The 27,667-nt window shown below is 44.8% G+C and overlaps 1 protein-coding gene across 2 annotated transcripts in view; it reads right to left on the bottom strand.

The window, feature by feature from the left end:
* LOC147185623 (MAM domain-containing glycosylphosphatidylinositol anchor protein 2-like) overlaps nucleotides 1-27,667 on the bottom strand; it is a 91,194-nt gene that overhangs the window by 8,241 nt on the left and 55,286 nt on the right. Inside the window, exons 9-14 of one of the 2 annotated variants that reach the window (XM_086104321.1) lie at nucleotides 21,851-22,171; nucleotides 17,972-18,244; nucleotides 11,171-11,319; nucleotides 6,407-6,584; nucleotides 2,055-2,075; nucleotides 438-593 (exon numbers count right to left, since the gene is read on the bottom strand). In XM_086104321.1, coding sequence (XP_085960447.1) covers nucleotides 438-593; nucleotides 2,055-2,075; nucleotides 6,407-6,584; nucleotides 11,171-11,319; nucleotides 17,972-18,244; nucleotides 21,851-22,171 — 1,098 coding nt within the window. The remainder of the gene's footprint in view (nucleotides 1-437; nucleotides 594-2,054; nucleotides 2,076-6,406; nucleotides 6,585-11,170; nucleotides 11,320-17,971; nucleotides 18,245-21,850; nucleotides 22,172-27,667) is intronic. The other variant, XM_086104322.1, reaches the window with a different exon arrangement.

Here is a 27,667-nt window from a genome sequence, read left to right as displayed (position 1 = left end):
TCTGCACTATAAGGCGCTTTGGAGTACAAGGCGCACCTTCAATGAATGCCCTATTTTAAAACTGTTTTAATATATAGGGCGCACCGCATTATATGGCCGAAAGAATAGAAGCTGCGGTTTTGTTGTGTATCCACTAGATGGAGCTACGCTAAAGGAATTACAATACAATACAGCTTTATTTATGTGGCGCTTTCACAACCGCTGCAGCTGTAACAAAGCGCTTTACAGATCAATTCGAATACTACGTCCAAGAAATCAGAATATTGATCCATATATAGAAATGACTAACCTTTTTTTTCTTAATGCCGTGCCAGTCAATCATGTTGAAATAACACTTTTGAGTCTGGAATTTAAAAATTCCCACTTGCCCTCAATGTTTACAATTTTCGCAATCCGAACAGCGAAAACCTGCTCGAGGCGGCGGAGGCCAAACTCACCCTGCTTGGATCCGGCACGGTCGCCGCTGGGCCCCGTGTTGGGCGTGTACTTGGTGTCGCGGGTGGCGGCGCTGTGCCGCGTCCAATCAAAGTCGTCGTTCTTGTCCTGGGTGAACAAGCAGATGGGCTCCTCCTCGAAGCTGCAGTGGAACTCTCCTGACGAGAGTCACAGACGTACAGTCAACGTGCGTGCGCGTGTGCTAAGTTGAAATTGGGTGAAAATACTCGGAGCGTAGGAGGGGTGGGAGGGCGGAGAAGGTGCATCATGAGATAATGCTAAGTCGCGTGTTGGGTAATGAAGAGATGCGTGTGCAGAAGAAGTAGCCCACGAGGTGCAACCGAGACGGCGGCGCAGTCGGAACCTCTGCTTAATGTGCGCAAAGAAACAATGTTAAACGGCCAACGGGAGGATACGCCGTTGCCCCGATGGTGTCTTCAAAAAGTATCAGCATTTTGCATTCAGTATGCCGGGCTGCTAAATATTCATTGATTTATTACAACCTAGCTCAAAGCCATTTGCTGAGTCACGACCTCCAGCGAAGCGGCGTGGGCAGCGAGCTCGTCAGGTGATTTGCGTGGGCGCGCCGAGGAAGAGGAAAGCCGAAAGAGGTCGGGCGCTAGGTCGGGAGGATGCAGGAACCTCTCGCACCTGCTCGTGGGCGCGCTGTTTTTGAAAATGAAGGTCAAGCTTCAGGAGCGGTGTTTTCTTTTTCCCGCAGGTGTTTGGATTGGACGAAGAGCGATGGAGGAAGATGAAGAATATTTATCCGTCCACTCATCCGTTTATCGCAGCGTTTTTCCTCAACTTAAGTCAGACAAGGAACATATTCAAAGTCATCGTGGCTCATTTGTACAACCTCCGGGATAAGTCACAATAATATCAGAGCATTTAATTGTCTCAAAGACAACATAGCCAAGGAGTTCGTTGTCTGTTAATTTCATTGGTATATGGGATTTTTTTCCCCATCGTGTATGAAATAATTATTTACAGCAAACAATCACGGCATGTAGTTTGAGATAAACTTGAAAGAAGAACAACGAAACAGGAAGTCCTGTATTTCTGCACAGGCTACTTTTTGTTGAAAATTACCGAACGCCATCCTCTGCTATCCTGCTTTTTATGCTTACAGAAAGTGACGCCTATAAGTTCCTTTTATGATGTGGGAAAAAAAATTGTTGTTGTTGTTGTTGTTTTTTTTTTTTTACTGTAGATAACGTTGAGTTTAAAGACCATTTTAAAAAGTGCCGATAAAAACATGCCTCAGGAGTATTTAAATCGGATATTTCTACATCATGGGTTTCATACGCTTCATTGTTTGAAACAGTTCGAGATGAAAGAGGGAGAGAATCAAATTTTCATTTCAGGAGCGGATCAGAGCGCGCATGACGTCAGACACGTCTGCGACAAGCTAAATTTGAAAGTAACCGGAGATTACTTCAGGATTATTAAAGCGGCGTCTGAGAGGAAATGCATTTGTCGTTTCTTGCGAGGGAAAAAAAAAAGCCATATAAATATAAATAAATATTCCCGGCGGTGCTGTGTGGCTCCGCTCTCGCAATCACTTCAAGTGTGTGATTACTTTAGACACGTGATAATGTGCGAGGCTTCATACTTACTTAGGTGAGGGTTGATGGGAGCTGCGGAAGACAGAAGCAAACGAAAGGCATTTAGGAAAACGGTTCGGTAGACTTTGACTCTTCACACAAACACAAACCTCGTAAGTTGGGGAATTTCGAAGCCAAGATACCATTGTACTGTCTTTCCAAAGGGGAACGAAAAACGTTTGTATGCCAGTCCGAACGACCGTAATAGGATTTTTCTCTTTCTCAGAAATGCTTTTAGTGGCATTGCCGCTTCTCCTGTCCAAGGTGACTCCCATTTGGAACACCATTTCATACTTCCCTTAAAACGTCAAAATGAACCACCATTGCCTCCGCTAATCAAATTAAATCCCTCATCCGCTCCTTCCTTGTCCCCGACTCCATGGTTAACATTGCCGATGTCACAAAGGTAGAGACGACTGCACCCGGTTAGTTTTCCTGCACTTATTTAAAAAAAAAAAGAAGTGTTTTCCAAGCAGAGTAAACAGCATTTAACCTGCCAGGAAGATTCATGAGCATTTTCCAATGATCGATGGCTGACCGGCCTAATAGATGTGATGCAGCAGCTCAAGCACAAAAACTATGTAGCCGCATGATTTATGGACGCTTCCCAGCCACTAAAGGGGAAGGAGGGATGGGTGGGGATTGATTAGAATCCAAACAATTAAAGCCAGTAATAACAAATCATCCCGACAAAGGAAAAAGTTCTCCTGAAGCATGTAGGCACACAGCGTGGAGATTATATATATATATACACACACACATACATATATATATACACACACTCTGTACCTAATAAAGTGTCCATTGAGCGTGTTTATGCCGCAACTGTGGGCGTGTGCTCGCCATATAACTGCTCTAATCATTTTTTTTTCTTTTTTATGTTGCCAATCCAAAACAACAGTAGACTGCGCAGGATGAATAGCACTGCAGCATCGCAAGTGTGTGTGCTTGAATGCGGTTAGTGCCGCAAAAAAAAAAAAAGAAAAACATTCAATGACCACTCGGAGCCCCAGGCCCCCTTTCCCCACAGCTTCGCCTCCCTTCGGTCTTTCACGAGCGTCCTCACAGACAATATGTTTTGTTGTCACGTCTTAGTATTTATGTTCTTTTTCTTGTTGCTACCTGCGGCTCGCTCGCCATTTGGTATGGTCCGCATGAATGTGTCTGCTCAGGCAATGCGTCTTCTCCCACTGAGGAAATCAAGTCGAGGGAGCCCAGAGGCTACTTTGCACATACTCACACACCCACAAAGAGGATTTTAATTTGCAATTTAACGCGGGGAACGATATCGGACAAGTGAAAACAAACTAGGACTGTTGATGCAACTATTTCACACGATGCGCTGTTTAAAATGGAAGACTAAGAGCCTCGGCAAGATGATTGATGATGAAATGGAGACGCTCGCCAACGCAAATATTCTGCGATGCTTTCACACGCTGTGGCTAGACAATCCCCCCCAAAAGTGAGACAAAAAAGCTCAGCGTTTGACTGAACCACTGCTTGGGAGTAAAAAAGAAAAAAAAAAGTACAAACACAGCGGTGCCTTGAGATATGGAACTCAAAACACTCGTGTTCATTTCTAATCATCTCTCCCCATTGAAATGAATGCAAATGCCATTAATCCGTTTTCACATTTCCCTCAAAACAAAGAAAAAAGTCAAAAAGCACCATCGACTATCGATAACCGTTGCTAATGTTGTAGTCTAGTCACAATGTCATATTTTTATTGATGATTTAGTTGTTATTTAGTACTCTCGGGTCTTATCTTGGCCTCGATCAATGACTTCAGAACTGCATCGAGACAATAGTTCTTTCTTGGAGTCCAAGCACACAATGGTCCTCCAGTGCGCAATTAGTGAATCAAATGTGAGCAAACATGACGCGCAAAAGCTTGCGAGAAAGCATATTTTAACAATCGCCTTCCCATGAAACAGCAATTACGGTTGTGAGAATCAACTTGTACAAAAATTGCGCACGTTTACTCGTGCGTGGAGTTCACTCCTGAATCGGCAGCACGCAGGAGGCATACGTGCTTTTAATTTACCGCTGCGAGCGCTCAAGTGATTGCTCTCGGAGAATGAATCATTGCATTGACCTTAACAAAAATAAATACATTTCTGATTGGTAGGATGAATTTATGCAATTAATACGTCTTTACAGGTGTTTTATGATGGCAGAAACGCGAGCGGGAATAATCATTTCAAGCTTCAGAACGGGAAAAGGATCGATGTCGTTCTCGGACACTAAATTGTTTTCACTTTCTTTCATTGTTGTATTCTCAATTTCGATGTTTAGATCAGCCAGGATTTTGACGGAGCTTTATGCTGCCGATTCCGGTTCCGTGAGTGAGATCGGCCCAGACCGATCCCCCCCACCCCCACACACACTTTGGAGCTGCTCACTGAACGAAACCCCCGCTGCAGTATTTCTGAGAGCATTATGCTGAGCTGTGTAGCCTTGTGCTGTAGCCGCCCCAGTGTAAACAAACGGCTTAAATATGTACTCCTCCTTCCAGGATGTCGTCTGAGCAGGTGCTGAGTTAGTCATTGTGCGGCGGTGACACAGCCATCCATCAAGGCTCCAGCTGGGGACGCTGTAACTACTTTCTCTTTTCGCCCCCAAAAAGCCTTCAACGAGCTTGTTGAAGCCAAATCGAAACGGCGCTCCAAGATATGGACTGTACGTCATGTAGTTACAGTCTTATAAGGTGAACCAAAATGTGACGTTAAAACCAACGTACATAATGAACTTTAATTTTTGGCATACCATTACACTCCGAAAAACAAACAAACACATATATATATATATGTGTATATATACACACACATACATAAATATACACACACTCTTACCGTATTTTACGCGCTATAAGGTGCTTTGGAGTACAAATGGCGGAGTTCAAAACCGTGCAGCATCACGCTGTGAGCTTTGCGGGAGTCTACCAAATGTAAATATTGGTTCCATTTATGCAATGTGAATTCTGAACAAAAAAAGAAATCAATGTATATTTAATGCCGGCCTATGAAGACGACGGCACATACTGTATGTATATTGCATATATGGAGGATCACATTAGCAGAATACAAACGCCATCTTTCACTCCATCTCGGTTTTTCCCTAAAGCAACAGTGATGACAAAAACAAACAAACCAAAAAAAAAAGTGTTTACGAGTGTGACAATAAGCAGAAGATCCCCGGACTATCTTCTCCGTGTCAGTCGTCTTGCGGGACGAGTTGAGCGAGGACAGAGCATTCATCTCAGACCTACAGTACATTAGCCCGTGACGCCACACCATGCGTGGGAGAACAGAAGCAGCCCTTGAGTGATAATTAGTCCGGTCTCTCGTCAGGCAGGCGATTCGCACATAAGGAAAAGGCTCTCTTGTTCTTCTTCTTCTTCCTCCTTCTCTTCTTCACTTTATAAATAAAAGAAGAAATCTTTGTTTCCTCCGAACTGGGCTCTCTCTCTTCTCTCTCTCGCTCTCCTTCTGCTCCATCCTAATTAGCCTCAATTCTCTTCATTCTTCTTTGATTGCGTTCAATCTCCTTGAGTTCAGCCGCCGCCGCCGATGACTCTGGCAGCGAGGTCCTCGCATACCCGCGTTCGACAAACCTCAATCTGCGCGTTCTTATTTGCTGTGTACGGTGGACAAGCGCAACTGAATGAATTTGAATATGTGAGAGAAATGCAACTTTTCCCAGATCAAAGTTCGACACACAAGAGCATATTTTTCACGAAGCCAATTTTGATTCATTTTCTTTCAAAAACTCATTTTTATTTTTTGTTATATTCAAATTTATTCAGAAGGTGACTTGGGGAGTTTTGTCAGCTCGCTCCGGTTCACCATAAAAACCTCCCCCAAAAAATGTCACTTGAAGTTGAGTGACGGCGAACTCGAGTCACTTGCTGATCCGTTTGCTCCTTTGACCCAAACTAAACATTTGACTCACGCGGTACATTCAAGCGCTGCCGAGCGCTTGCTCAAAGAAAGCCGACCTGACTCAGGCAATAAAGGTCACGGCGGAAGGAGGCGATGAGTCGCTTGATCAACATTCATTTGGCTCAAACGGGCAAATGAGCAAAGCAAGCTGATTTCCAGCTGTCTCCCGGTGACGGATGACGTTGGATGCAATTGGAATTACATGAATGAGTTCACTCTTCCCCCCACCCTCGCTTTCTTTTGCATATCATACATAATCTGTCGCATCCCCGGCATGATGAACGCGGCAACACCTCATGCCAGAGTGAACGTTTGATGAGTCGCTGAATACGCTGAATATGACAGGAAAACTGATCTGGAGTTCATCGAACGCAATCTTACAGACTTTACGGTGGTTATTGCAAATCGAAAACGAGTCCTTACCGCTGTAGGTGACGATCCTCACGGTGGAGTCGCCCTCGCCGAAACGGGTGATGGGGGTGAGACGCACCTCGTAGGACTCAGGCTTGATGAGCTCCGTCAGGTTATGGGTGATGAGCTCTCCCTTATTGATCGTCCAGTTCATGGGAATCTCCTGCTCCCACCATCGCTGCTGTCCCATCTGTGGAGATAACGGGCAAAATTAAAAAAAAAAAAAACAACAACAACATTTAATGTGGAGTCCAACTAGGAAGTGTTCCAAGCCTCCTGTTTTTTTCTTTTATATTGGTGTATTTTATTTTTGTTGTTGTATCCCATTGACCAAATACATTGTAAATTTTGTTGAAAGTTTGCAAATTTGTTAGGCAGCGGTTTCCTGCTCAAGCAGATTTGGCGTAATATGAAACCTGAAGCTCTCCCCCCAAAAATATGCTTTTAATATCCCATTTTTCACCGTTGAGACCGTAAAGTGAGCTTAAGTACGTTGAGTGGTATTTGCATTCGGCGTCACTGGATGAACATTACAAAGGACATTCTTCGCTTGCATTTAAGTCGAGCCAATATGCATCCCTTTCAAAAATCCTCGGCAGGAGGTTCCCCCGCGTCTCCCAATTAACCTCGTCTCGGCATGTTTGTCGGGACGCGTCAACATTAAATGCGACACAACTAAAACAATTTTCCCTGTGTGAGCCGTCGACAGCTCGCTGCTCATTAGCCACGTTTACTTTCAAAGTAGCTTGTGAGCCTTTTTGAATTCAGAGTCGGCTTTCAGCCCATCAGTAAGGATGGAGTCACATCGGCTTGATTGCCCCCCCCCCCCACCCCACCCCCCTAAAGGTAAGGCTGCAGTCACCGCTTTTGAGGACGGCGCTTGTAACTGATGGAATTCCATCCATCCCATGGCTAAGCTTCGGCTTCCCCTGTGAGGTTCACGGAGGCACAAAAAGAAAAAAAAAAGGGTTTGCCGCAGCGGTGGCCGCGGGGGTTATGCGAGTTAGCGAGGTACGTTTTATCCTTGAGAATAAGCTTTCACGGGGCGGGCGGCACCGCACAAAAAAAAAAAAGAAAAAAAAAGAAAAGCAAAGACAACTCCTGCATTCCAAACAGAGGCAAGGCATGCATGCCCTTCTCAGTCCCGCTTGCAAATCCAATGAAATAGCGGCACGCGTGCGCGAGCGAGAGAACGCTCCGAGTGAAGTAATTACTTGGAGTCTGGAGGATGCAACGCCATTATACGCTTTTCATTACAGCTAGTTTTGCGAGCAAATAAGACACAGGGAATCGCACACAACTCACACTTGTTGTCGACCAGCAAGAGAAAACTGACAACTCATGACGGTAGACACAAGTAACCATGTCTAAGCTCGGTGACTTGACATTCGATAAGAAAATGGGAACCACTTCGTCCCTGGCGGCACAGCGGACAAGTGATTAGCACGTCTGACTCACAGTTCTGACGTACGGGGTTTTGAATCATGAAACGTTACTAAACTGATACCAGCTGCTGTGTTCCTCCCCAGTGTTCATCAAGTGCAGGAGGGTCTTAGAGGTACAAATTCAACAATGTTATTATACTACTCTTGTGTTAGCGTAGGTACGTTACGGAGTACTGTATTTTCCGCACTATAAAGTGCTTCGGTGTAAAAGGCGCGCCTTCAATGAATGGGCTATTTTAAAACCATTTTCATATACAGGGTGCATCGCATTATCAGGTGCTTGGAATAGATGCTCGAATAGTGGCCGCAGTTGCATTAGGCATCCACTAGATGGAGCTACGCTAAAAGAAATACAATACAATACAGCTTTATTAACATAGCGCTTTCACCACAGCTGCAGCTGTTTTAAAAAAAAAGCGCTTTACAGAACATTTAAAACGTCCAAGAAATCAGAAAATTGATCCATATAGAAGGCGCATCAGATTATAAGGCGCACTGTCGGCTTTTGAGGAAATGGAACACTTTTAGGAGCGCCTTTGAGTGCGGAAAATGCTGTATGTTACTCCTGACCTACAGGTCAATGGAAGTCAATTATAAACTGAGGAGCCCCTAAAGTATTCCGTTTATTGATCGTACATGTTTCATGGTGATTTTTCAGAACCCGCACAGTTAAGGGACAGGACGTGTTACTGCCTCAGGCGCTAACCACAACATTTCTTAACTTTCAAAGAGCAACAACCAAACAAAAATTAATAATGACCACACGACTAAAACACTGCCAACTACTGTTCACTCTGACTGGTTAGCGCGAAGCTCGTCCGTCTTTTAGCACTCTACGGCTATGACCAGGCTCCTCTTACACGTCGATTCGACTGGCAAATTACAGCAGTTCCAAATCCAGGAAAAACGAGTCAAAGATGATCTCTTGCTGAGCAACACATCTGTGGGCCATTTATCGCGATGTCATGGTTCGGTGGCAGACATGAGCGAGGCAACCCAAGCGTCCCTTTTCCTCTGCATTCCGGCTTGTCCCAAGGGGAAGCTGAAGCCAGATGAGATCTGCTATTATTCTGCCTTTATCAGATGCCTCAACCAACCTTAACAGACTCCTCTTGATGTGAAGTAGCGGTGGCTCCCCGGGGATGTTTTCACCGCCTCGCGCAGTCTCTGAGGACCGGCGCAGATTTTCCTAACCAAGACTTATTCTGGACCGCTTGGATTCACGAGCCCGTTCTGATGCTTTGTTGATAGTCGGAGCCTCAACTAGGTAACGGAATCAAAGGTTGCTTGAAGTTCGTCATTGGGGTAACTTAACTCTGGAGATGGAAATCCGCAATGTCACTGTCGAGATTCAAATCCGCGACGCGCTGTGTCAAGTGAGCCGGGCCAAGCTTGGCACTATATAATTGTTTTTTTTGTTTTTTTTTTGCATTTTGTATGTATTGGCTGATGGATTTTGCACCCTTGTTTTGCTACATGAATGAATCTCTGGCACCGGCATTCAATTAAGGCGCCTGTTCACGTCCCACTGTCACTTATTTTCGCAGAAGTGTGCCGTATTGATTTAACGTCATCTGATTGCAGCTGGGCTGCGTTGGACTTAATTTTTTTTTTCTCTTGATGGCAGAAACCGTCGGGATTGATAGCGGTAACGTGTTGGGGGGGGGGGGGGGGAATGCAAACGCGATCATATTACAGCGGCCGTTGGTTTACGCTAGCTCGCCGGTGTGTAATTAATGTTGCCGGTATTGATCGACATGCACAAACAGGGCTGACAGATCAATTTTGGGACATGTCATGTGGCCTCGTCCTGCCAGATTTGTTCATAGGAGGAATTTCTAGCTCCCGGGGATGATTGTAGACAGAAAAGTGGTTCTTTTAGTTTAAAACGGCTTGTTGGGGCGCGAAGGAGCCGCATGCGAAACGAGCGAAGCTTCACACATGAGTTGCCATGACTACAGCATCTTCCTCCATGTGTTCGTCAAAATTCTTTTGTCGGTTGGCAAATAATTTGGGTGGCTTTTGTGTGCAAGTCATTTTTTTTTTCTTAACGAATTTTTTTGGACTGGCGCAACGTATACTCCGCCGTGACTCATAGTCCGAAAAATATGGTACCTGTTTTGTTTGGCATTAAATCTTTGCCTAATATCCAGGAAGTCCACCCAAAAAAAAAAAAAAAGCATTGTTGGCAAAAAAAAAAAAAAGATGGAGGAGGAGGGTGATTTGCCTGGCAGGGGGCATCGTCTACTCTCATGACAAACAAAGGGAATAAGGTGGAAATGGATTAATCCACCCCAAACATGTTCTCTTTTGAGTGCGAAAAAAAACCCCGACATTGAAATGTTAATGAGATTTTCCGAATTAACGCGCGTGCGAGGGAGAGAGCAGCTGTGAGCGGAACGGGCTTAAGAACGCGTCGCGGCTGGCGACTTCTCAGACAAAACCAGTGGTGAGTGGCGTTGAAAAAGCGTGAAATCATTTCCTTAGCCATTTTGGGGAGAGAGAGAGAGAGAGAGAGAGAGAGAGAGAGACGATGGAGAACAAAAAGCGCGGTGACACAAACATGGATTTGGAATGTTTGCCGCAAACACACTTTGTTTTTTTTTAACTGGCTCTTGAATGTCACCTCACATTGGTGGTAACCTGAAAATCCGACGCATTAATGCGGCCGGCAGGCGTACGGCTTTATCCCAAGCTGGCGTGCCGCCTGCCGGGTTGGCTCGAAAGAAACACCTACAAACACCGAGTGTGAGAAAGAGGACGAGGTGTTTCTATTTGCCAGTTCAGGAATTCATGGAAAAGGACCCCCACCCCCCCCCAAAAAAAACAAAAAACAAAAAAAAAACTGCAACTCAAAGCGAGCCATGCATTGGACTGCAGTTTGCATTCTTCACCGCCGGTTTGCTTCCTCTTCCTTTGAGTGTGCTTCAAACGATTTTGGGTTAACGTTTCCTTAAAAAAAAAAAAAAAAAAGGAGCCACAAGACTCTTACTTGACTACAACTGACAGCTTCTTAGTGATTCTCTACCTCCCGCAGAGGCTCACTCCCACTCCCCCAATACGGCGGCGAGCGGCTGAATTGAAGTGTAAAGATTCGTCTGCGTCAAGGCAAATATGACGAAGCATGCGTGCAAAATTTGGGGAGAAGAACAATCTTTTTTTTTCCCGCGCCCCCCCGTGGCAAAAACAACAACTCATACTTCTGTACCGAGCTGTTAAAAGGCAGACTAACAACCAGCATACATGAGTAAGCGATTTTTCCTGATTTGGAAAGTTACAAAAAAAATAAAAAAATAAAACAGAATTGAAGATTGGTATTTGGAATTGCTACCTGTCTGAGGCCGAGTCTGTAGGCCACGATGCGATCGACGGCATTTGGGTTCATCTGCGTCCACTGGATCTTGAAGTTGTAGATCCTGGGCCGGTTCTGCCAGAGAGGACTGTAGGTGTCGTAGTAGAACTCAGGAGAGTAGGCCTTGCCTGTGTAATGAACAACCGGCAGACAAAAAACAAACATATTCATTCGATATTTCGATTTGGTGTCAGAAGTGGAGGGTCTCAAAATCAAAACAATGAACAAACAGTCATGTGTCAGTTTATAATTTGGATGAGATGTGACAGAATTTGGGACTCAAAATGGACCTTGAGCTCCCAACCATGTTAAAAAATAAAACGCAGTGCTGATACCGTAGTTGGTGAGAGAAGTGGGGTCTCAAAATGGGCCAAGCTTTCCCAGACAAACGTGAATAAATGCATGATGTTGTTCTATGATGACAAAAACTAATTTGGGAGAGGAGCCATATTTGGTTCACAAGTGGGGGTCTCAAAAAATGGACCACTCAAAATGTGGCTGAAATCGATGTCGTCGTCTTATTTTATTTTTTTTGCGCAGTAACATTGGTCACATTAATTTGCAATGCCTTCATTGCGGCTCATGACTTGAATGTTTCATTTGTAAACACGACCCAAATTCTTTCAAGTGCAGAGCTGGAATTAGCATGACAAAGATGTACAGTGGCTCTTATCTCCACCATGTTGTGTTTGTTCTATTTCCAAACGCCGCTATATCATATCTCTTTTGCTACTGTCATGACCCAATTACCCCCTCCCTCCCTGCCTCCCTCCCCCCGCCGCCTTCCCCCTCCACACCACCCCCCGAGGATCATTAAAGATTTATCTTTACAGCGTGTATCATCTGACACACTTTGCTTTCATGGCACGCAATCAAAGCACATATCACATAGTGGAACATCCACTCGAGCAACACCCAAAAGTGTCCAAATCCATTTTTTTATTTTTATTTTTATTTTAAATCAGACCTCGACTTCTTCCTTTACTTTATCGGAATTGAGGATTTACCCATCGTGAGCGGACACATTCTGCCGGCTTAAGCGCTTGGGGTGACCTTGTAAAGTTAGTCCCCCCCACCATTTTGGGGAGTGTTTACGGCAGAGATTTCCACACAGTGCTGCACGTAGACGATACCTTTCACACATATGATACGGTCTCCTCTTGAGTCCACTGAACTTTTGTTGCGCACATACCGAGGTAAACAAATGAAAAAAAAAATTAATTAATTAAATAACCTGCACCGGCCTAAATAATGATGTTCGTAGACCTTTACAGAACTTGAAATCATTTTTGGTGACAGAAGTGGGCCTCACATGCTGTAAAACAATTCTCAGCACAATATTAACTCATTCATGGCCAGCAATTAAAAAATAAAAAGAAAAGAACCTATTGAGCGCCCACCAATTTAGATCATTCTGACTGATCTTAGGAGCCTCACGCAGTATTCTGTTTTATGTGAACACAGAAGCTAGCGACTGAAAGATTTGATTCTTAAAATAAAAGAAAAAAATGATTACTATTAATATTGTTTCCACCTTATTCTATTTTTTAGTAATCAGCGGTAGAATATAGGTCGGGTTGACTCAAACTATGCTTTGGACCAAAAACTGCTTCAAACGGTTTTTGTGAAAGGGCATATTTTATGCGCAATGGTGGCTGATGCTCATAATTTTTTGCTTAATTGACACTTCAAACATCTGAAGTCTACTTTTCTTCTCTAAAATACCAACGACAATAAAAAAGTGCTTTTGATGGCAAATGTATTGACAACAACCAGTTTTACATTTGACAAACTATTTGCACGCCATTTAGTCGTAGTAATAATTAGTCGTGTGTGTGCGCGTGCAATCTGCCTTGTGTGTGCGTGTTTGTGTTTGTGTGTGTGTGTGTGCGTGTTTACATAATGTCATCGCTTTTGCTTCAAACTTTAAATGATCTCCGTCATCCTTTCTCTCTTTTTGATGACTCACAAGCTGCTTGAAAAGGTCACATTTCCAGAGAGCCACCATGTGCATGAGCACCCATATTGTTTTTGATGCACAGCCAATCCGTTTCGCCAACCATTCCCATCCAAAACATGAAGAAGCATATTTTGTGACAGAAGTGAGCGTTGAAAATATTAAAAAATATATAAAAATATGTTGTCAACGAGTTTCCTGCAGTATTAAAGATGTTTTAAGCACGATTAGCTTGACAGTCTAAACGACTAAAACAGTCACACTAAATTCGAAACAATTTCCTCACACAGGCAGCGCGCGAGACGGCGACTCGAGCTACATTTAATGTTGCCGTTGAACCATAATTGCCGACAGAGGTGGGGGATAAAAATTCACCGCATGCCGTAAAGTTTTCAAGTTGACGTCATGCTAGGTAGAGACGATGCCTTCAAAAGCAATTAGCATTGCAGTAAAGCCACACTTGGTGACAGAAGCGGTGGCCCACAGAGTTGCGCCGACGGCTTCTGTGTTTTTGCGACCAATCAAACCCACAGTATCTTTTAATACATCGCGGGTCAAAAAAATATATCATGGCGCCAAATAGCCTCACCTCTGCGATTACGGTGCGGGAGCTAACCGTCTTAGCCCGCCTTGAAACACATAACCCTGGGTGGGAGACATCAAAGATAAAAGTACATGCGGCTTAACTGATCTCTTCCCAAATCCTGTTTAGAACAGCAGAACCGATGCAATGACTCAGAAGAGGGGCTCAGTGGAACCTTCCGGCGGCACGTTGACCTTATTTGTAGACTTTATTTTTGCTTCTTTTTTTTTCCCCCGAAAGATTTCGTGAACCTTCTCCGACTAAGAGGTGTCACGATGAGTCTCCCTCCCCCGACCCCCAAACCACTCTATGCTTCCACCTCGCGTGAACCTGAAGAGAGGATACTAACAGATCGCTGATGCGTTTATTTTTCTCCATTTTGATGAGAACAAATTGCACTGTCGTATCTGTAATGTTGAATGCGTGCACGCCTTTCAAAAGGGCAGATCTGGCCCGTTTGGTTAGATTGTCGAGTTGGCTGACTGTTAACTTACTAAACTGTTAGCCGCCCCGTGTGTTGAACGATGGTGTCGGTTGACGAATGCGCTCGGTGCGACTATAGGGGGAGCCCTGGAGCAAACGACAAACTTTTATTTTATTTTTTATTTTTTGCGCTGCGCTATTTTAAGGCACATAATAAAGCCGCTGATCCCGATTGCATCTTTAAAGGCAACTTGTATTCAGAAGGGGGTAGGACTGAGAAGCGTCTCTGGAGTTCCGCTCAGAGTTTTACTGCTTTTTGAAGACGCCAACAAATGACAGAATGGGGGTATATGATAATGCCGAGTAACTTCCCGACATCATTCATCTAAGATACATGAAGAATGGTAGCGAAACGACAAAAATGATGACTCGTACCTTAGAACCTTCCAGCCGAAAAGCGACGGATTGCGCCTTTGAAGTGGAGATCAAGTTCAAGTTTTCGCATCAAAACAGATGGAATTAAAAGAGAGTACCTGCGAGTTTGAATTAAGACTATGCGGCTGCGTTTTACAAGATGAATCCTGCGTCCCTTTTTTTTTTTTTTTTAACGACTGCAATAAAAAGCCGCGAGCATACAAGCGCGTTATGATGAAGGATTAATTTCACGAGGTGACTCGCAAAATGCATCGGAGAACAAAGCCCCGCCATTATCCTCTTGCTTTTTTTCCCCCCGCTAATTCCTTGTATTTGTTCATTCGGTCATAAAAAAGAAGGAAAAAAAAGGAGGTAAGTGTTGCTCGCTCAGTGGCGGGAGAAGAGATGCGGCGAGATGATCTCGATTATAAAAACCGGTCACGTCAGAAAAGAAGTCTGACATTTTTACGGGGGGAAAAGTTGGATCACATTATTGTCACGAGGTGTCAGTTTTAAGGAAAAAAAAATTGTGAAGCTTTAATTTTACAAGAAAAAAATGACAGGAGCTATCAAAAAGTCTGAGAAAAAGTCAAAAATGTCATTAGAATTTTATAACAGGATATTCCAGTTATTTTTTTTACCGAGAAGATTATAATGAGAGGGACAAAACTGTGCTTTTACATGAATAAAATTAGAATAAATCAAGCGTTTTTTCTTGATTTATTTATTTTAGAATAGGTTAAAGATGAGAAAAAGGTTAGCTTACACCAAAACATTTAATTTTATGGAAATAACCACAACCTGCAGTTTTTTTTAGAAATAATAGATTCATTGAGAGGAAAAAAAGCAGAATGTATTAAGAATAACATCATGTGATCAACGACAACAAAAATTCCACATGGCGAGAAAAAGTCTCAGTTTCACAGGAATGAGGCGGCAATTTTACGCCGAAAAAAAAGTACAACATAATTTATGAATATGACTTTTTTTGAACAATTGTGATCCCGCATTGCGGCGACCGTGATAAAAATCTTCGAATGGGAAAAGAGCAGGAGTTAAGGCAACGTGTCATTGCACGTTTCACGGATGACATCGTGGATTTGAGAAAAAAAAAAAACTATTTTATTTTATTTAATTTTTTTCCTGTTTCTCTTTTCTCCCCCGACTGAGAGACGCCTCCCATCGGCCCTCACTTACCTTTGGCAAGCGGCGAGTCCAGATGGCAAGAATGTGGAACGCTGGGGCGGAAGAGCGAGGGAGGGAAGGAGGGATGGCGGATGAAAGCAAAAGAGGCTGAGCGACAGAAACCGGAAAACACAATTGGCTGCGGGGGAGGGGGGGGCGTGAACGGGATGCCTCGGATGTACCGTACCTGCTTCGCCGACATTTGTGTCGCACACGAGGTGGAGGATTTACAATTAGAAACGCCGCTAAACGGGTATGGAATGAAGGAATTGGGAGCCGCTCTCCTGCCTGTTTTAGAAGTTTCCCTCTTCCAACACGCCGATTCAAATGATCAGGGTTGTAATCAGGCTTGCTGATCATCAGTCGACTGGGGATTTTTCCCCCCCCCGACAAATAAACAGTGTCTAGGGGGTTAGTCAACCCTGCGATTTTCCTCTTTCAGCAGCAGTATGAACAACTTTCACGCATGCCTGTGAAAACAGGGATTTGGTCGTCTTTTACTGTGTCACCGTCGGATATGATTTGAATTTAGAGAAAACAGACATAATGGGTGAAGCAATTTTCCTCCCTCAGAGGGCTCAACAAACAAATTTCGCGCCGCTGTGTTAAAAATGGACTTTTTTTGTTCGCCTTTTCTGTTCTGTATAAATGGCAACCAATTGTCACGCAGAAAATATCATTTCTGGATCATTTTCTGCTTTGAGAGGTCGATAAAGGCGTCTTTGGTACTGCCTGTAAAAGCCAGACTTTTACTGGCTTTTACATCCAATTGTGGTTTAGTGTGAAACCGAGTGCGCTGCTTGGACAGGTCGCCACGGAAATCAAAAGAAACAGGAAGATAGTCTGATGGATAAACAACGACCATATTTTCCGCAATATAAGGCGCACCCAGAAGCATTCCAATTTCTCAAAAGTCGACAGTGCGCCTTATAATCCGATGTGGCTTCTATATGGATCAATATTCTGATTAGTTGGCCGTAGTATTTTAAATGTTCTTGGAAAGCGCTTTGTGACAGCTGCAGCGGTGGTTAAAGCTCTTTAAAAATAACGCCGTATTGTATTCCTTTAGTGGATATAACGCAACTGCAGCCACTATTGTAGCTTCTATTCTATGCGCCTTGTAATGCGGTGCGCCCTGTACAAAGATTAGTTTCAAATGCGTCCATGGTTAGCTTCATTACTTCAACTGGAGTCATTTGTGACAGGAAGTTTAGAAGACTTGCGTGATTGGAAGCATTCTCCAAATTAATTTGGTGGTGTCAGCCGGAGCTAACTTGATGGAAGCTTCCATTTCTTGAAGCAAAGAAAGATATAAAAAAAAGCAGCAGCAGACGGCGTCGGCGACGACGTGAGCGACACCTATTCAGATGGACTTTTCCTTTCCCTTTCCTTGGCGGCTCTTTCAATTGAATTGTCAATCTCTGGCGAGACGCCGGCGGTGGAGGAGCGTTTCGTGCGCAACGAGACAATTTGAGCTGTCCATAAAAAGGGGGGAAAAAAATGCACAGGCAGGGGGGCGCATGTTGAAGGGATGGACGGATACACTTGCAAATGTTGTTGTTGTTAGGAGAAGTCAATTCTGATGGTTCCATTTAAACTGTCCAACTGAAGCGGTTACTTTGAGTTCACTTGTTTTTACTTTTTCACTTGTTGATTTTATTTTGTTGTGTTTTTGAGAATTATTATTTTATGAGAAATTTGTTAGAGTAACAAAGTTTAATTTTATGAATATATAAAAAAAAGATTTAGAAAAAAATTTTTTTTTTTTCAGGAATAATGTCACAATATGACAACAAAAAACAGTATTTTAGGTTAATAAAATGCTCATTCCATGAGAACTGTGGAGGGAAACTTCGCAAGAATAATGTAATATTAGTCAGTCGGTCAGACAGTTTTCTGATCGCAAATTTGTCATTTTACTGGACATTTTAAAAAAAAAGACATTTTAACAGTTACTAGTGTAATTTAAAAGGTTGAAGTTGTAATTTTACGAATCACTAAATGCCTAAAAAAATTGAGCTGTAGTTTTATGAGTGAAAAAACATGAGTAGAATAAAGTCGTCATTTTACGCAAATAAAGTAGAATGAATTAATTTTTTAAAGCCAGAAATGCAGTTCTAAGTACAAATCGGGAATTTTATGAGGCTCTAACGGAAATTTACAAACCAATAAATGCGAAGCACGTTGGCGCACGGGTCCAGCGAGGCGGACGGCTCACCTGTGACGTGGAAAGTGCACTTTCCCGCACCGGCCTCGTTGATGACTTTGCAGGTGTATTCGCCCCAGCCGTCGCGGTTCAAGCTGCGGATGGTGTACTCGGTGTCGTCCCGCTGCGTGTCGAAAGGGCCGGCGTGCAGCAGCCGATTGGACAGCAGCCACTCGAAGCGCAGCACGCGCGACGGGTGCGCCCGCAGCACCCGGCACGTCATGACCACGGGCCGGCCCAGGCCCTGGCGCAGCTCCGTGTGGACCGGCTCCACCGTTGGGGGGTCTAGTTGGGAAAGGAGGAGACCGCCGTATGAGGGCAAGTCACGTCCACAAAAGTCAGCATGTATTTGGGCATTTTTATCGGAATGTCGCTGACAGCCACTGACCACGAGAAAACATTTTGCGACATCGGAGTGCGGTGGCGGGCGCAGAAAATGTCACTGAATTAATTGCGTGCATAAACGTCATGCACGGGATTTGAAATTATTGTCCGTTTTATCACAAACATTGTGGCCGGTCTTCGGAAAAAATAAAAAAATTAAAAAATTAAAAACCGCAAACTTCCGACAACTTGTAATTGCCTCCCATTTGCATATTTCCCATCACAGGGATGTCAGGTTCAAAATAAGACGGCACACGTGGCCGATTCGCTGATTGAAATTGTCAGCAACGCGCTTGTATTAGTATCCCAGTGTAATTACTGCGCCTTCCTCACTCGATGGGTACATGAATGACATCTTAATTTATTTTTAAAACATATCCTCATTCATTCATTCATTCTCCAAACTGCCCATCATCACATATTCCATTTTTTAAAAATTAGGGTGGCAGTCGAATGCTTTGTGACAATACGAGTCCAGAAGTCGAAGAAAAAAAAAGCCACGTTTAGCTGAGCTTAATTCACTCTTTCATTTTGTCACTTCTGTGTCTTGCGCTACTTCGCTCGCTAACAGCCCGTCAATTGCCACTGACGGCCGACGCCCGTTTAAAAAAAAAAATTGCAAACAAATGATTGACGGCTCCTTCATTCAAATACTCGCCGTACATTTTGAGCCTCCGCCTCTGTCTCCAAAGATGCTTTATTGTTCGTAATGAACGATACCTGGCAGGTACAACCCGACGCAATCACCGTGCAGAGTTTCATCATCGTCATTATTGCTGGCAAGTCATCGCCTCGCGGCTCGAGTGGCAGCAAAGCAAATTGGAGTAAGCGTGGCTTGCTTTGCCCCGGCGATGACGTCAAGGTACAAGGCTCTCCTTATGTAAGGACGCGGCTTCCTCTCTCAGTTTGACCCCCACCTTCTCTGTCGACTTTTAAGAGAATAAAATGCTTTTAGGTGCGCCTTATGGTGCGGAAAATACTGTACTCTTCATGAGCAGCCAACCATCAGCTACTAGTTTTGTTGCGATTTTCAAATTTGAACTTAAATGACTGTGAGCGGTTTCGCAGTGTCGCAGATGTAACAGCCAGTGTTCGTCTGTTGCTAATATGCTAAAGGCTAATCGCTCCCTCAGTAATCAATTGCAGTGGGTTTTGCTGGCCTTCGTCATGCAGATGCACAGAAGTTAATTACAAAGACAAATCACAACGCGGTTCATTAAGCTAATTTTTCTCGCTTGCAAACCAAATATGCTTCTTCCTGAAGGCTAATTGCCTGCTAAGACAATGTTTCCACATCAATTTAAGATCAAATCTCTCACTTCTGTCTCCAAATATTAAATATAAAAGCGTAAAAGGCTCGGAATAACTTTTTTTTTTTTTTGACAAACATCTCCGTGCTTTGATTCATCAAAGAGACTTTTTACGTGCCGCTGCTCTACTTCGCGACAGTGCTCGGAATTAACAATTTACTGCGATGTTTGCTCAGGTGGTGTTTGTATATTGTTGGGAAGGCTTTTTTTAAATTTTTTGCGACAGATAGCGAGGACGCTCGCTCCCGCTGAGATGGGGAACATAAGGAAGGCCAGGATAACGAGAATTCCCATGCATCAGGGCAGGGCCGGGAAGTGGAACGCCGGTATCTAGGACAGGAGAGAACACGACATAGCTCGGTCTTCGTTCGTCTTCTTCCCGTGAACCGTGCCAAGCCGGTTTGCCTAAGAACATTAGGGGCGTCACAGCTTGGGATATTCACAATTCTATTAGAGAACGGCGGACATTTTTTGTTTGTTTGTTTAACGCCGCTAGCTGTCCACACAAGATGGATGCAGCTTTCAGAAACTGTTTTTTTTTAAAATTTATCTTTTTATTACATATCAAAGCTGTTGACTTGATTTACTTGCGCTTGGAAAACAAAGGCGAGGGGAAGGATTGGCATGCGCTTACATGCCAAGAAGAAGAAGAAGAAGAAAATGAAGACGTCTCGGTGTGTGTACAGGTGGTGTGAACAGAATCAGGGCTGGATTGGGGAGATAAAGCAAATTTCCCTCGTCTTGGTTTCACGCTCGGAGAGTCACGCGTCAGCTCCGGCGCTGGCTTTGATGGCGGCCATTAAGGCTAGGTTGCAGATGCCGGGATGATTGATTAATAATGCTGTTCATTAGGTTTGCTGCTTTGAGGAAGGTCAGCGGATGAAAGCGCCCACACATTATTAAAAAAAAAAAAAAAAGTATCCGCTTGAAGAGGATGGAGCGCCTACAAATGATTGTTTTTATTTACTTCCAAGACATATTGTGACTGATTGTGAGCGACTTGATTTGGTGAAATCTTTGGTTAGGAGCAATGGAACACATGCGCCCGGCTTTACATATTCAGAACACACACGAAAAAAGTAAATGTACTTTGTTACAGTTTTGGGAGTTTTTTTTTTTTTTTTTTAAATTGGAATTATTTCACAGGATTACAATTTTAATGTAGACAGAAAGGCTACGGCGCAGAGAGCGTAAATTGTCATCAGGTTTGGGATGGTTACGTTAAAAAATTTATTCCGATATAGTTACTAGTTATGTGTTTTTAAAATAAAATGTAGTTAGTAACGTAATCCAAGTACTATATTATTAACCCTTTCAGAGACAGCAGTGGACATTTTATCCAAGTGGTTAGCACGTCTGCTGAAAAGTATGAAGAACGTGATTTAAATAATAGGCTACTTGTATTTTTATATTAGTAACTAGACCTTGTGTCAGAATAACATCCATTTTTTATTTTATTTTATTTATTGAATTATCCTCCGCTGCGGTGATGTACTTTCCATTTATTTTGCTTTTGCAAAAGTGACATTCTTTGGGCTTCTGATTGGCTTTATATTGACAGGCAGGGGTGGCGCGCCACCTGTTGCTTTGGCGTATGCGCGGCAGCCTATTTCTTTGTTGAGGAAAGCTTTTAGAGTCGACAGGCGCTCTCTCTTTGGTGGGACTCGGCATTACTGACTCACATTTTCATTTGTGAGTACTCCGTAGCCGCATGACGGCAATAACGCGGAGAGAAAACAACATCATAAAAGGCGAGGAAGTGTTGTGCAAAAAGCTTGCAGGCCCCGAGTTGTTATTTAGTCGTTTCCTTCGCTCTAATTACGCCGCCGTCAGACAAATGCTACGTTATGCTGTAATTCTGCTTAGCTTCCCGCTGCTCAGCAAATCACGGCGCTAACTTCCCGTAATTTTTTTCTTACGACTCGGCTACTTAACATTTTGCACGATGGGCTCCGGTAGCACAGATTTATGACACTTGAGATGAGGAATTCATGACCCCCCCCCACCCCCCCATCAAGCTTACAGAGTCCTAATCGTTGTACTTTTTGTTGTTGTTTGGATGCTGACCTTGAATACGCGCTCACTATATTCCATTTCGTAATAAGGCTGTAGCATTAAATGATGTGGAAAAAGTGAAGGGGGCTGAGAATACATCCTTGTTGCACCGGACATAACACGTTCTGAATGTTACACTCACATTGGACGATGAGCTCCACCACGGCCTCGCGGGGCTTGACGTTGAATCCGTTGTACTGGCTGGTCTGACATCGGTACGATCCGGTCATCTCCCGCGTCACGTTGACGACGCGCAGCGCGCCGTCGTAGCTCTCCATCTGCATGCTTCCGTCCGGCATGGGCGCCTCCTTGTCGGCCCGCGACCACAGAATGATGGGCTTGGGCTTCCCTGAAACAAGGCACTCCAGCTCCACCGTGTCACCCTCACGGGCCACCAGGGGGGACTTGCCCCGGGGGACTGTCAGGTTGGGAGGAACTAAGAAAGAGAAAAACAGAGGAGGGACTGATATGGGGCTCTAGAAAGTCAGCGGGCGTGGTACAGGGTGACGATGGAATGAGGGGAACGGGGTTCGTGACAGCGGGACACTCCTGCTCACAGGCAGCGAGTGAGGATGCAAGCAAACCAATAAACAAACAAAAAAAAATGCGATGAAGAGCTGACAAGTCAGGAAGAACCACAAACATCCTGATGCAAAAGGATCTAAAGCCATGGACCACATACGCCTAAATTCCCCCAAAAGTTTTCTCAAAAACACAAAGCGGGTTAGCGTTGTCATTGAGCTAGCTTAGCATCTAACAGCACAAACAGCAAACATAATACAAATCTGAATCTGAAGTTACCAGGCTCGCTGTACACACCCACACAAACCAAAGTACCAAAGGCACACCCGGTGCTCATCCGAGGACCTTGTTTACTGCCTTCCACGTGTCTGCTCTTTGCAACTTCTCTTGCAAGACAATACACTTAAAAAAAGTGTCTCTTAGTGTTGAGTACAGTGCTGTCTGCTCGATGCAATTTCTACTCTCCTTGTGCGAAACACACTAAAAATACAACTCTGTGTGTGTATGGGCGTGTGTGTTATTAGATAATGCATTGTTTATCTCCTCGATGCAATTTCGTGTTTCCGTGGCTGGAATACGTTAAAATCAAAAGGCAGGTGAACACACAGCCAGCGCTTCGGCTCGATGCAAGCTCACCCATTCTTACAGGTAATAAAACTGAAACGACGTCTGTCGCTGTTCAGTCCAGTTTATAACGATTTGTGAGTGTGTGTGCATCAGAGGACCATGTATACTGCATTGTGTGTGTCCACTTTGGGCAAGTTCCACCATTCTTGTAAAATAAATAAATATAATACACTCAAAAGACAACTTTTGGTGTCTCCCAAAGTTCATAATAGTGTGATTACTGTATGTGTGTGTGTGTGTGTGTGTGTGTGTGTGTGTGTGTGTGTGTGTGTGTGTGTGTGTGTGTGTGTGTGTGTGTGTAAAAAGGAAGACAGCAGGTTGCATTTGGGTAGTCTGCACTCTCATCACACATGCCCGGCCAAATTAATTTGTTTAATTAGCAAACCTGGCAAATAGCATTGGCTCCTGGAGAGCTGTGTGTGTGTGTGTGTGTGTGTGTGCGTGTGTGTGGGTACAAGTGTGTCGACGTGCGCGTGTGTGTTGTCCCCACTTCAAACCATCGAGCAGACTCCAAGCCTATTTTACAAGTGTGCCTCCCAAAATAGTTTACAGCCAGCCAGCCAGCCAGCGGAGGAGTGGAAACGTCCTCGCTGATGAAACCGTGTCACACGTCCTTCCCGATGATTCTCGGATGGCTGCCATCACAGCCCAAAGATCGCGGTCGAGCTGGCGTCAAATGTTGTGGTGTGATGAAATTGGCTGCAATCCGTAGGGGGTGCAGGGAGGGGGTACAGAGGGGGAGGTTGTGAACAAAATGAAACTAGAGTCCAGTCTGTGGTCATCAGGGTGACCATGAGCTTGGATCTCCGAGCAGTGATTATCGACATAATGCTTGTTCTCATTCGGTTCACGGGTGAGCTCGAGCCTATCATAGCTAACTTTGGGCGAGACAAACAACTTACCACATACTCAGATAGACAAACATTCACACGCTGGAGGAGGGGGGGGGGGGGGCAAGGCCACAATTATTTTTCATCAGTGCTACTTGAAGGGGCCACATCAGACAACACACTTCCTAACCAGATGTATGACAAAAATACTATATTAAATGTGGACAAAATACATACATCCACTATCCTAACCTGACAACAAAGGGCTCGACGCAAACCACAACATAGCATAAAATTGAGCGTTCAAGGACGGCACAAAACTGCAGAACGGAAAACCAACATTGAGTGTAAGTGCAACTAGGCCGTGTCTGCCATCTAGTGGAAAATGGTGATATTACAACTGAAACTACCATTGCCGCATATCCGCCGTATGCTGCCCACTACGTTCCCCCCTCCCCCTAGTATTTGTCAACATGTGAATTTTCCCCACATGTGAAAACGCCCCCCTCCTCCCTCCCAAAATAAAAATAATCAAGGGGTCGCCAGATGCCCATCCCTGTTTTATTAGTTGGGAGCCGAAAATTTCTAAGAGAAATTATTTATTGAGTAGCAATAATATGGAAGGAAACTGGAGTATTACCGAACCCCCCCCCCCCCCCCCATTCAAGAATAGGGAGATCATACAAGCTCCAGATCTTTAGGGCAGACGTGCTAATCACTTGGCCGCCGTTCTGCCGGCCGTCCAGTCGTGCAATTAAAACACTAACCGTCGCTTCCGTGCTGATGGTAATTTTAATCTTCATTTTGAGCAACGTGCCCGAGGGCGACTGGAGAGGGAATGACAAATACTGTTGACATTTTAAAGACGGCGGGGAAAGGCAAATATGCTGTATGGGAGCGGTCGCCACGGCAACAAGGGGGCCGGGGAATGATTATAAGTGAGCAGTTGTCGGTGATAAAAAGCAGAAAATTCAAATCCAGACGCCGGAGGGAACTCATTTCAGCCACTTGTGTCGACACTTTGCTGCGAGCGACGCACCGGTGAATGTTGGGGGGGCGGGGGGGTGAATGTCATACGGCAACACCCTGCAGCAACATGTATTAGCACTAGCATTCATTTGGTGCGCGGCGTCCGGCCACCTGCCGGGTGCTCTGGAAAGCCGAGGACTTTTGTGGCGTCCATGCAGAGAGCAAACAAAACTATGGCAGGCTGCCTTGCGGCGACGGTCGGCGTGCTGAAACTCGCTCGGTTAACATTGAACCAGAGCCAAGCGTGTTGTGAAAACAATGGAGTGATGCACGAAATCTCGCAGGGTGACGTCGCCAGCTGGAATGAGGTGGACGTTTGGCTAAGCCACACCCCCCTGAAATGCAGGCCAGCATGCATGTGTAAGCTCCAATAAGTTGAAGGCTATTTTCCATTTCCAAGACCCAAAACAAACCCGGGAAAATACAGGATGCAAATAAATATATGCGTCTGACCCTTTATGTTTCCAACGATCAAAAATAGAGTCAAATAAAACATTCCAGACCAATTTCAAACAAATACAGGCTCTCGATCAAGCTATTTTAACCCTTTCAGGGACAGCGGTGACTACAATTGATACCCGTTGCGGCTATTAGTGGCAAGAGCCCAGACGGGTGGGCCCATCATTACGCCAGGCCTCTCAGCACAGATTAGCCGGTCAATTATGGCAAACTCCGGCAGCACATTTCCAACGAGTCTGCATTGTATAGCCTGGAAACAACGTGTGTGTGCGGGTTTGGCGAGTGATTAACTCAATGGGTCTGCGCAAAGTGATCAGAACCATTTAGAGCTCGACACGGACACCATCAATCTGTCGCTGAGTTTATTTGGTCCGTGACATCACTTCTTGTCTCCATGGCAACATTGCGCTCTCGCTCTCTGCATGTGAGAGCATGGGAAGAGAAGGCACGCGGGTTTATTTCGCATACTGCAGCCTGTTTAGGCGGCAGTGCCGTTGCTTCTTGAGAAAGAGGCGTGACATCGTTGTGCTCACAAGGTACCATCATTGTTGTCATTATACGCGTGTATCAAGGCGCTTGCTTGTGTTCATTTCATGTCCTCCATCAGCCCGATGAGGCGGCAAGCCAGCCGCCCTCGTTTGTTATGGAGAAAGACAAGCAACATTGTCAGCTCCCTGGTCACAAGGTACCAAAGTGACAGCGAAACAGACGTACTAATGCCATGGCTCACGCACTACAGCAGCCATCTAGGCAGCCAACTAGCCGCCTTGTTAATGCTCATTGAGAATTACAGGCAGGCCAACATTGCCAGCCTCCTGCTCACAAGATCCCAAACTGACAGCCATACACAAATTGATACTGTATCTTATGTTGATGTCATAATACACCATCCCATCTAGGTAGCCAACAAGTCACCTTCGAATTACAGCCGTTTCAACATCCTCAGTCCTATCCTTGCATGGAAGCAACACTGCAGTCACACACACATATGAGTGCTCACTTACGTTTGTTTTATGTGCTACTGCAGCCCGTTTCGGCAGAAAACTACAGTAGTTGCCCTTGTTCATGTTGAGAAAAATACGATCACGTCAACCTTCAGTCAGTTCCCTGCTCACAAAGTTACCAAAGTTGCGGCACATATTGATTTGCCTTTATTTCACGTGCTTCAGCAGCCTGTTTAGGCAGCATTGGACAGTAGTTGTTTAATTTATTGTTTTAAAGGATAGCCATGTCAACGTTAGACGTGCACACCGAGTGCCAAATTGTCGCTGTATGCAAGTACCGAGGCGCTATCTTGTGTTTATTTCGGCTGCCGTGTCATCATTCGGTCCATTGCTCACCAGGAAGCAAAGTTACAGTCGATGATGCATTAACTTCTGCTACAGCAGCCCGCTTAGGCGGCAAACTAGATACCACATTTATTCCAGTTGATGAATGATGGGACATTTTTAGGTTATAAAACCGCAGCCGTCAAGCTTGAATGCACCGTCTCACTTCCTTTGTTGTTTTTTTTTCTCCACGCGGCGAGCGCCTCATCCGGAAGGTGAGCCGCGTTGCTCAGGGGCTATCGACGGCGGTTAACGAGGGAAGGAAGCCTGTTTCTTATTCATGTTTTCCTGTCAGCTTTCCCCCAGCAGGAGAGACGGGTGATTTCCCAGAAGAGGCCGCGTACAGCCGCCTCCGTAACGTACAACTGCAGGTGGTTGCGGCGCGAAAACGACTCTCTGGGCGAGAAACAAAGCTGCCAGATTGTCACACGCGTGTTCGACATGCGGCATCTCGCGTCTGCTATCACGTGGCAAGTTTTCCCAGGGCTGGGGGGCAGCCAGCTGCGGGACAGATGCTCGGCACCTTCGTCCCACCCTGGGGGAGGCAACTTCGGTTTGTTCACCGCAGCCATTGGACTGATACCAAAGTTGCAGCGACAAAGTATCTGGAAGTAATAACGCGATAGCTTCACTTTATTTTGCATGCTACGGCAACCCGTTGAGGCGGCATAGTCGATGGCCCTACTCGATCTCGAGGAGGAACAGAAGCATATCGATGCCGTCGTTCGTATCAATTGAGAATCTGTTCCTTGTTGCGTTCATTAACGCCAGCAGCTCATTCATTAATGAACTTGCGCACTTAATTGATTTTCTCAATTCATCACATGTCATTCCCGTGATTGACATCCAGACTGGGTGGTGCCAGTGCATCGGGTGTGCGCGGGATGCTAATGGCTCGACTTCGCCAGGCAAAGTTTTTCGGCAGAGGTGACTTTGGAGTCTTCCGACTTAACTTTGCGATCATCCATCAGACTGACGACGGCTGCAAATCTGCTATGCTAATTTTAATGAACAGACCCGGCTAATCACCGTTGCTGCATTCTTCCTGTCGGAAGCGTAATGAATGGGAATATCCTTCTCCAGCCCGGTTGGAATCTGGAGTTTTGATTGCGTGTTAAAATGTCAAGGATCTGCCTGTAACAACTTGACACACCCATTACGGCT

Source organism: Hippocampus guttulatus, chromosome 23 (genome assembly GCF_054856545.1).
Source record: "Hippocampus guttulatus isolate MCC_2025c chromosome 23, RoL_Hgut_1.0, whole genome shotgun sequence".
Lineage (NCBI taxonomy): Eukaryota > Metazoa > Chordata > Actinopteri > Syngnathiformes > Syngnathidae > Hippocampus > Hippocampus guttulatus.
This window is presented reverse-complemented; position numbering and strand designations above follow the sequence as displayed.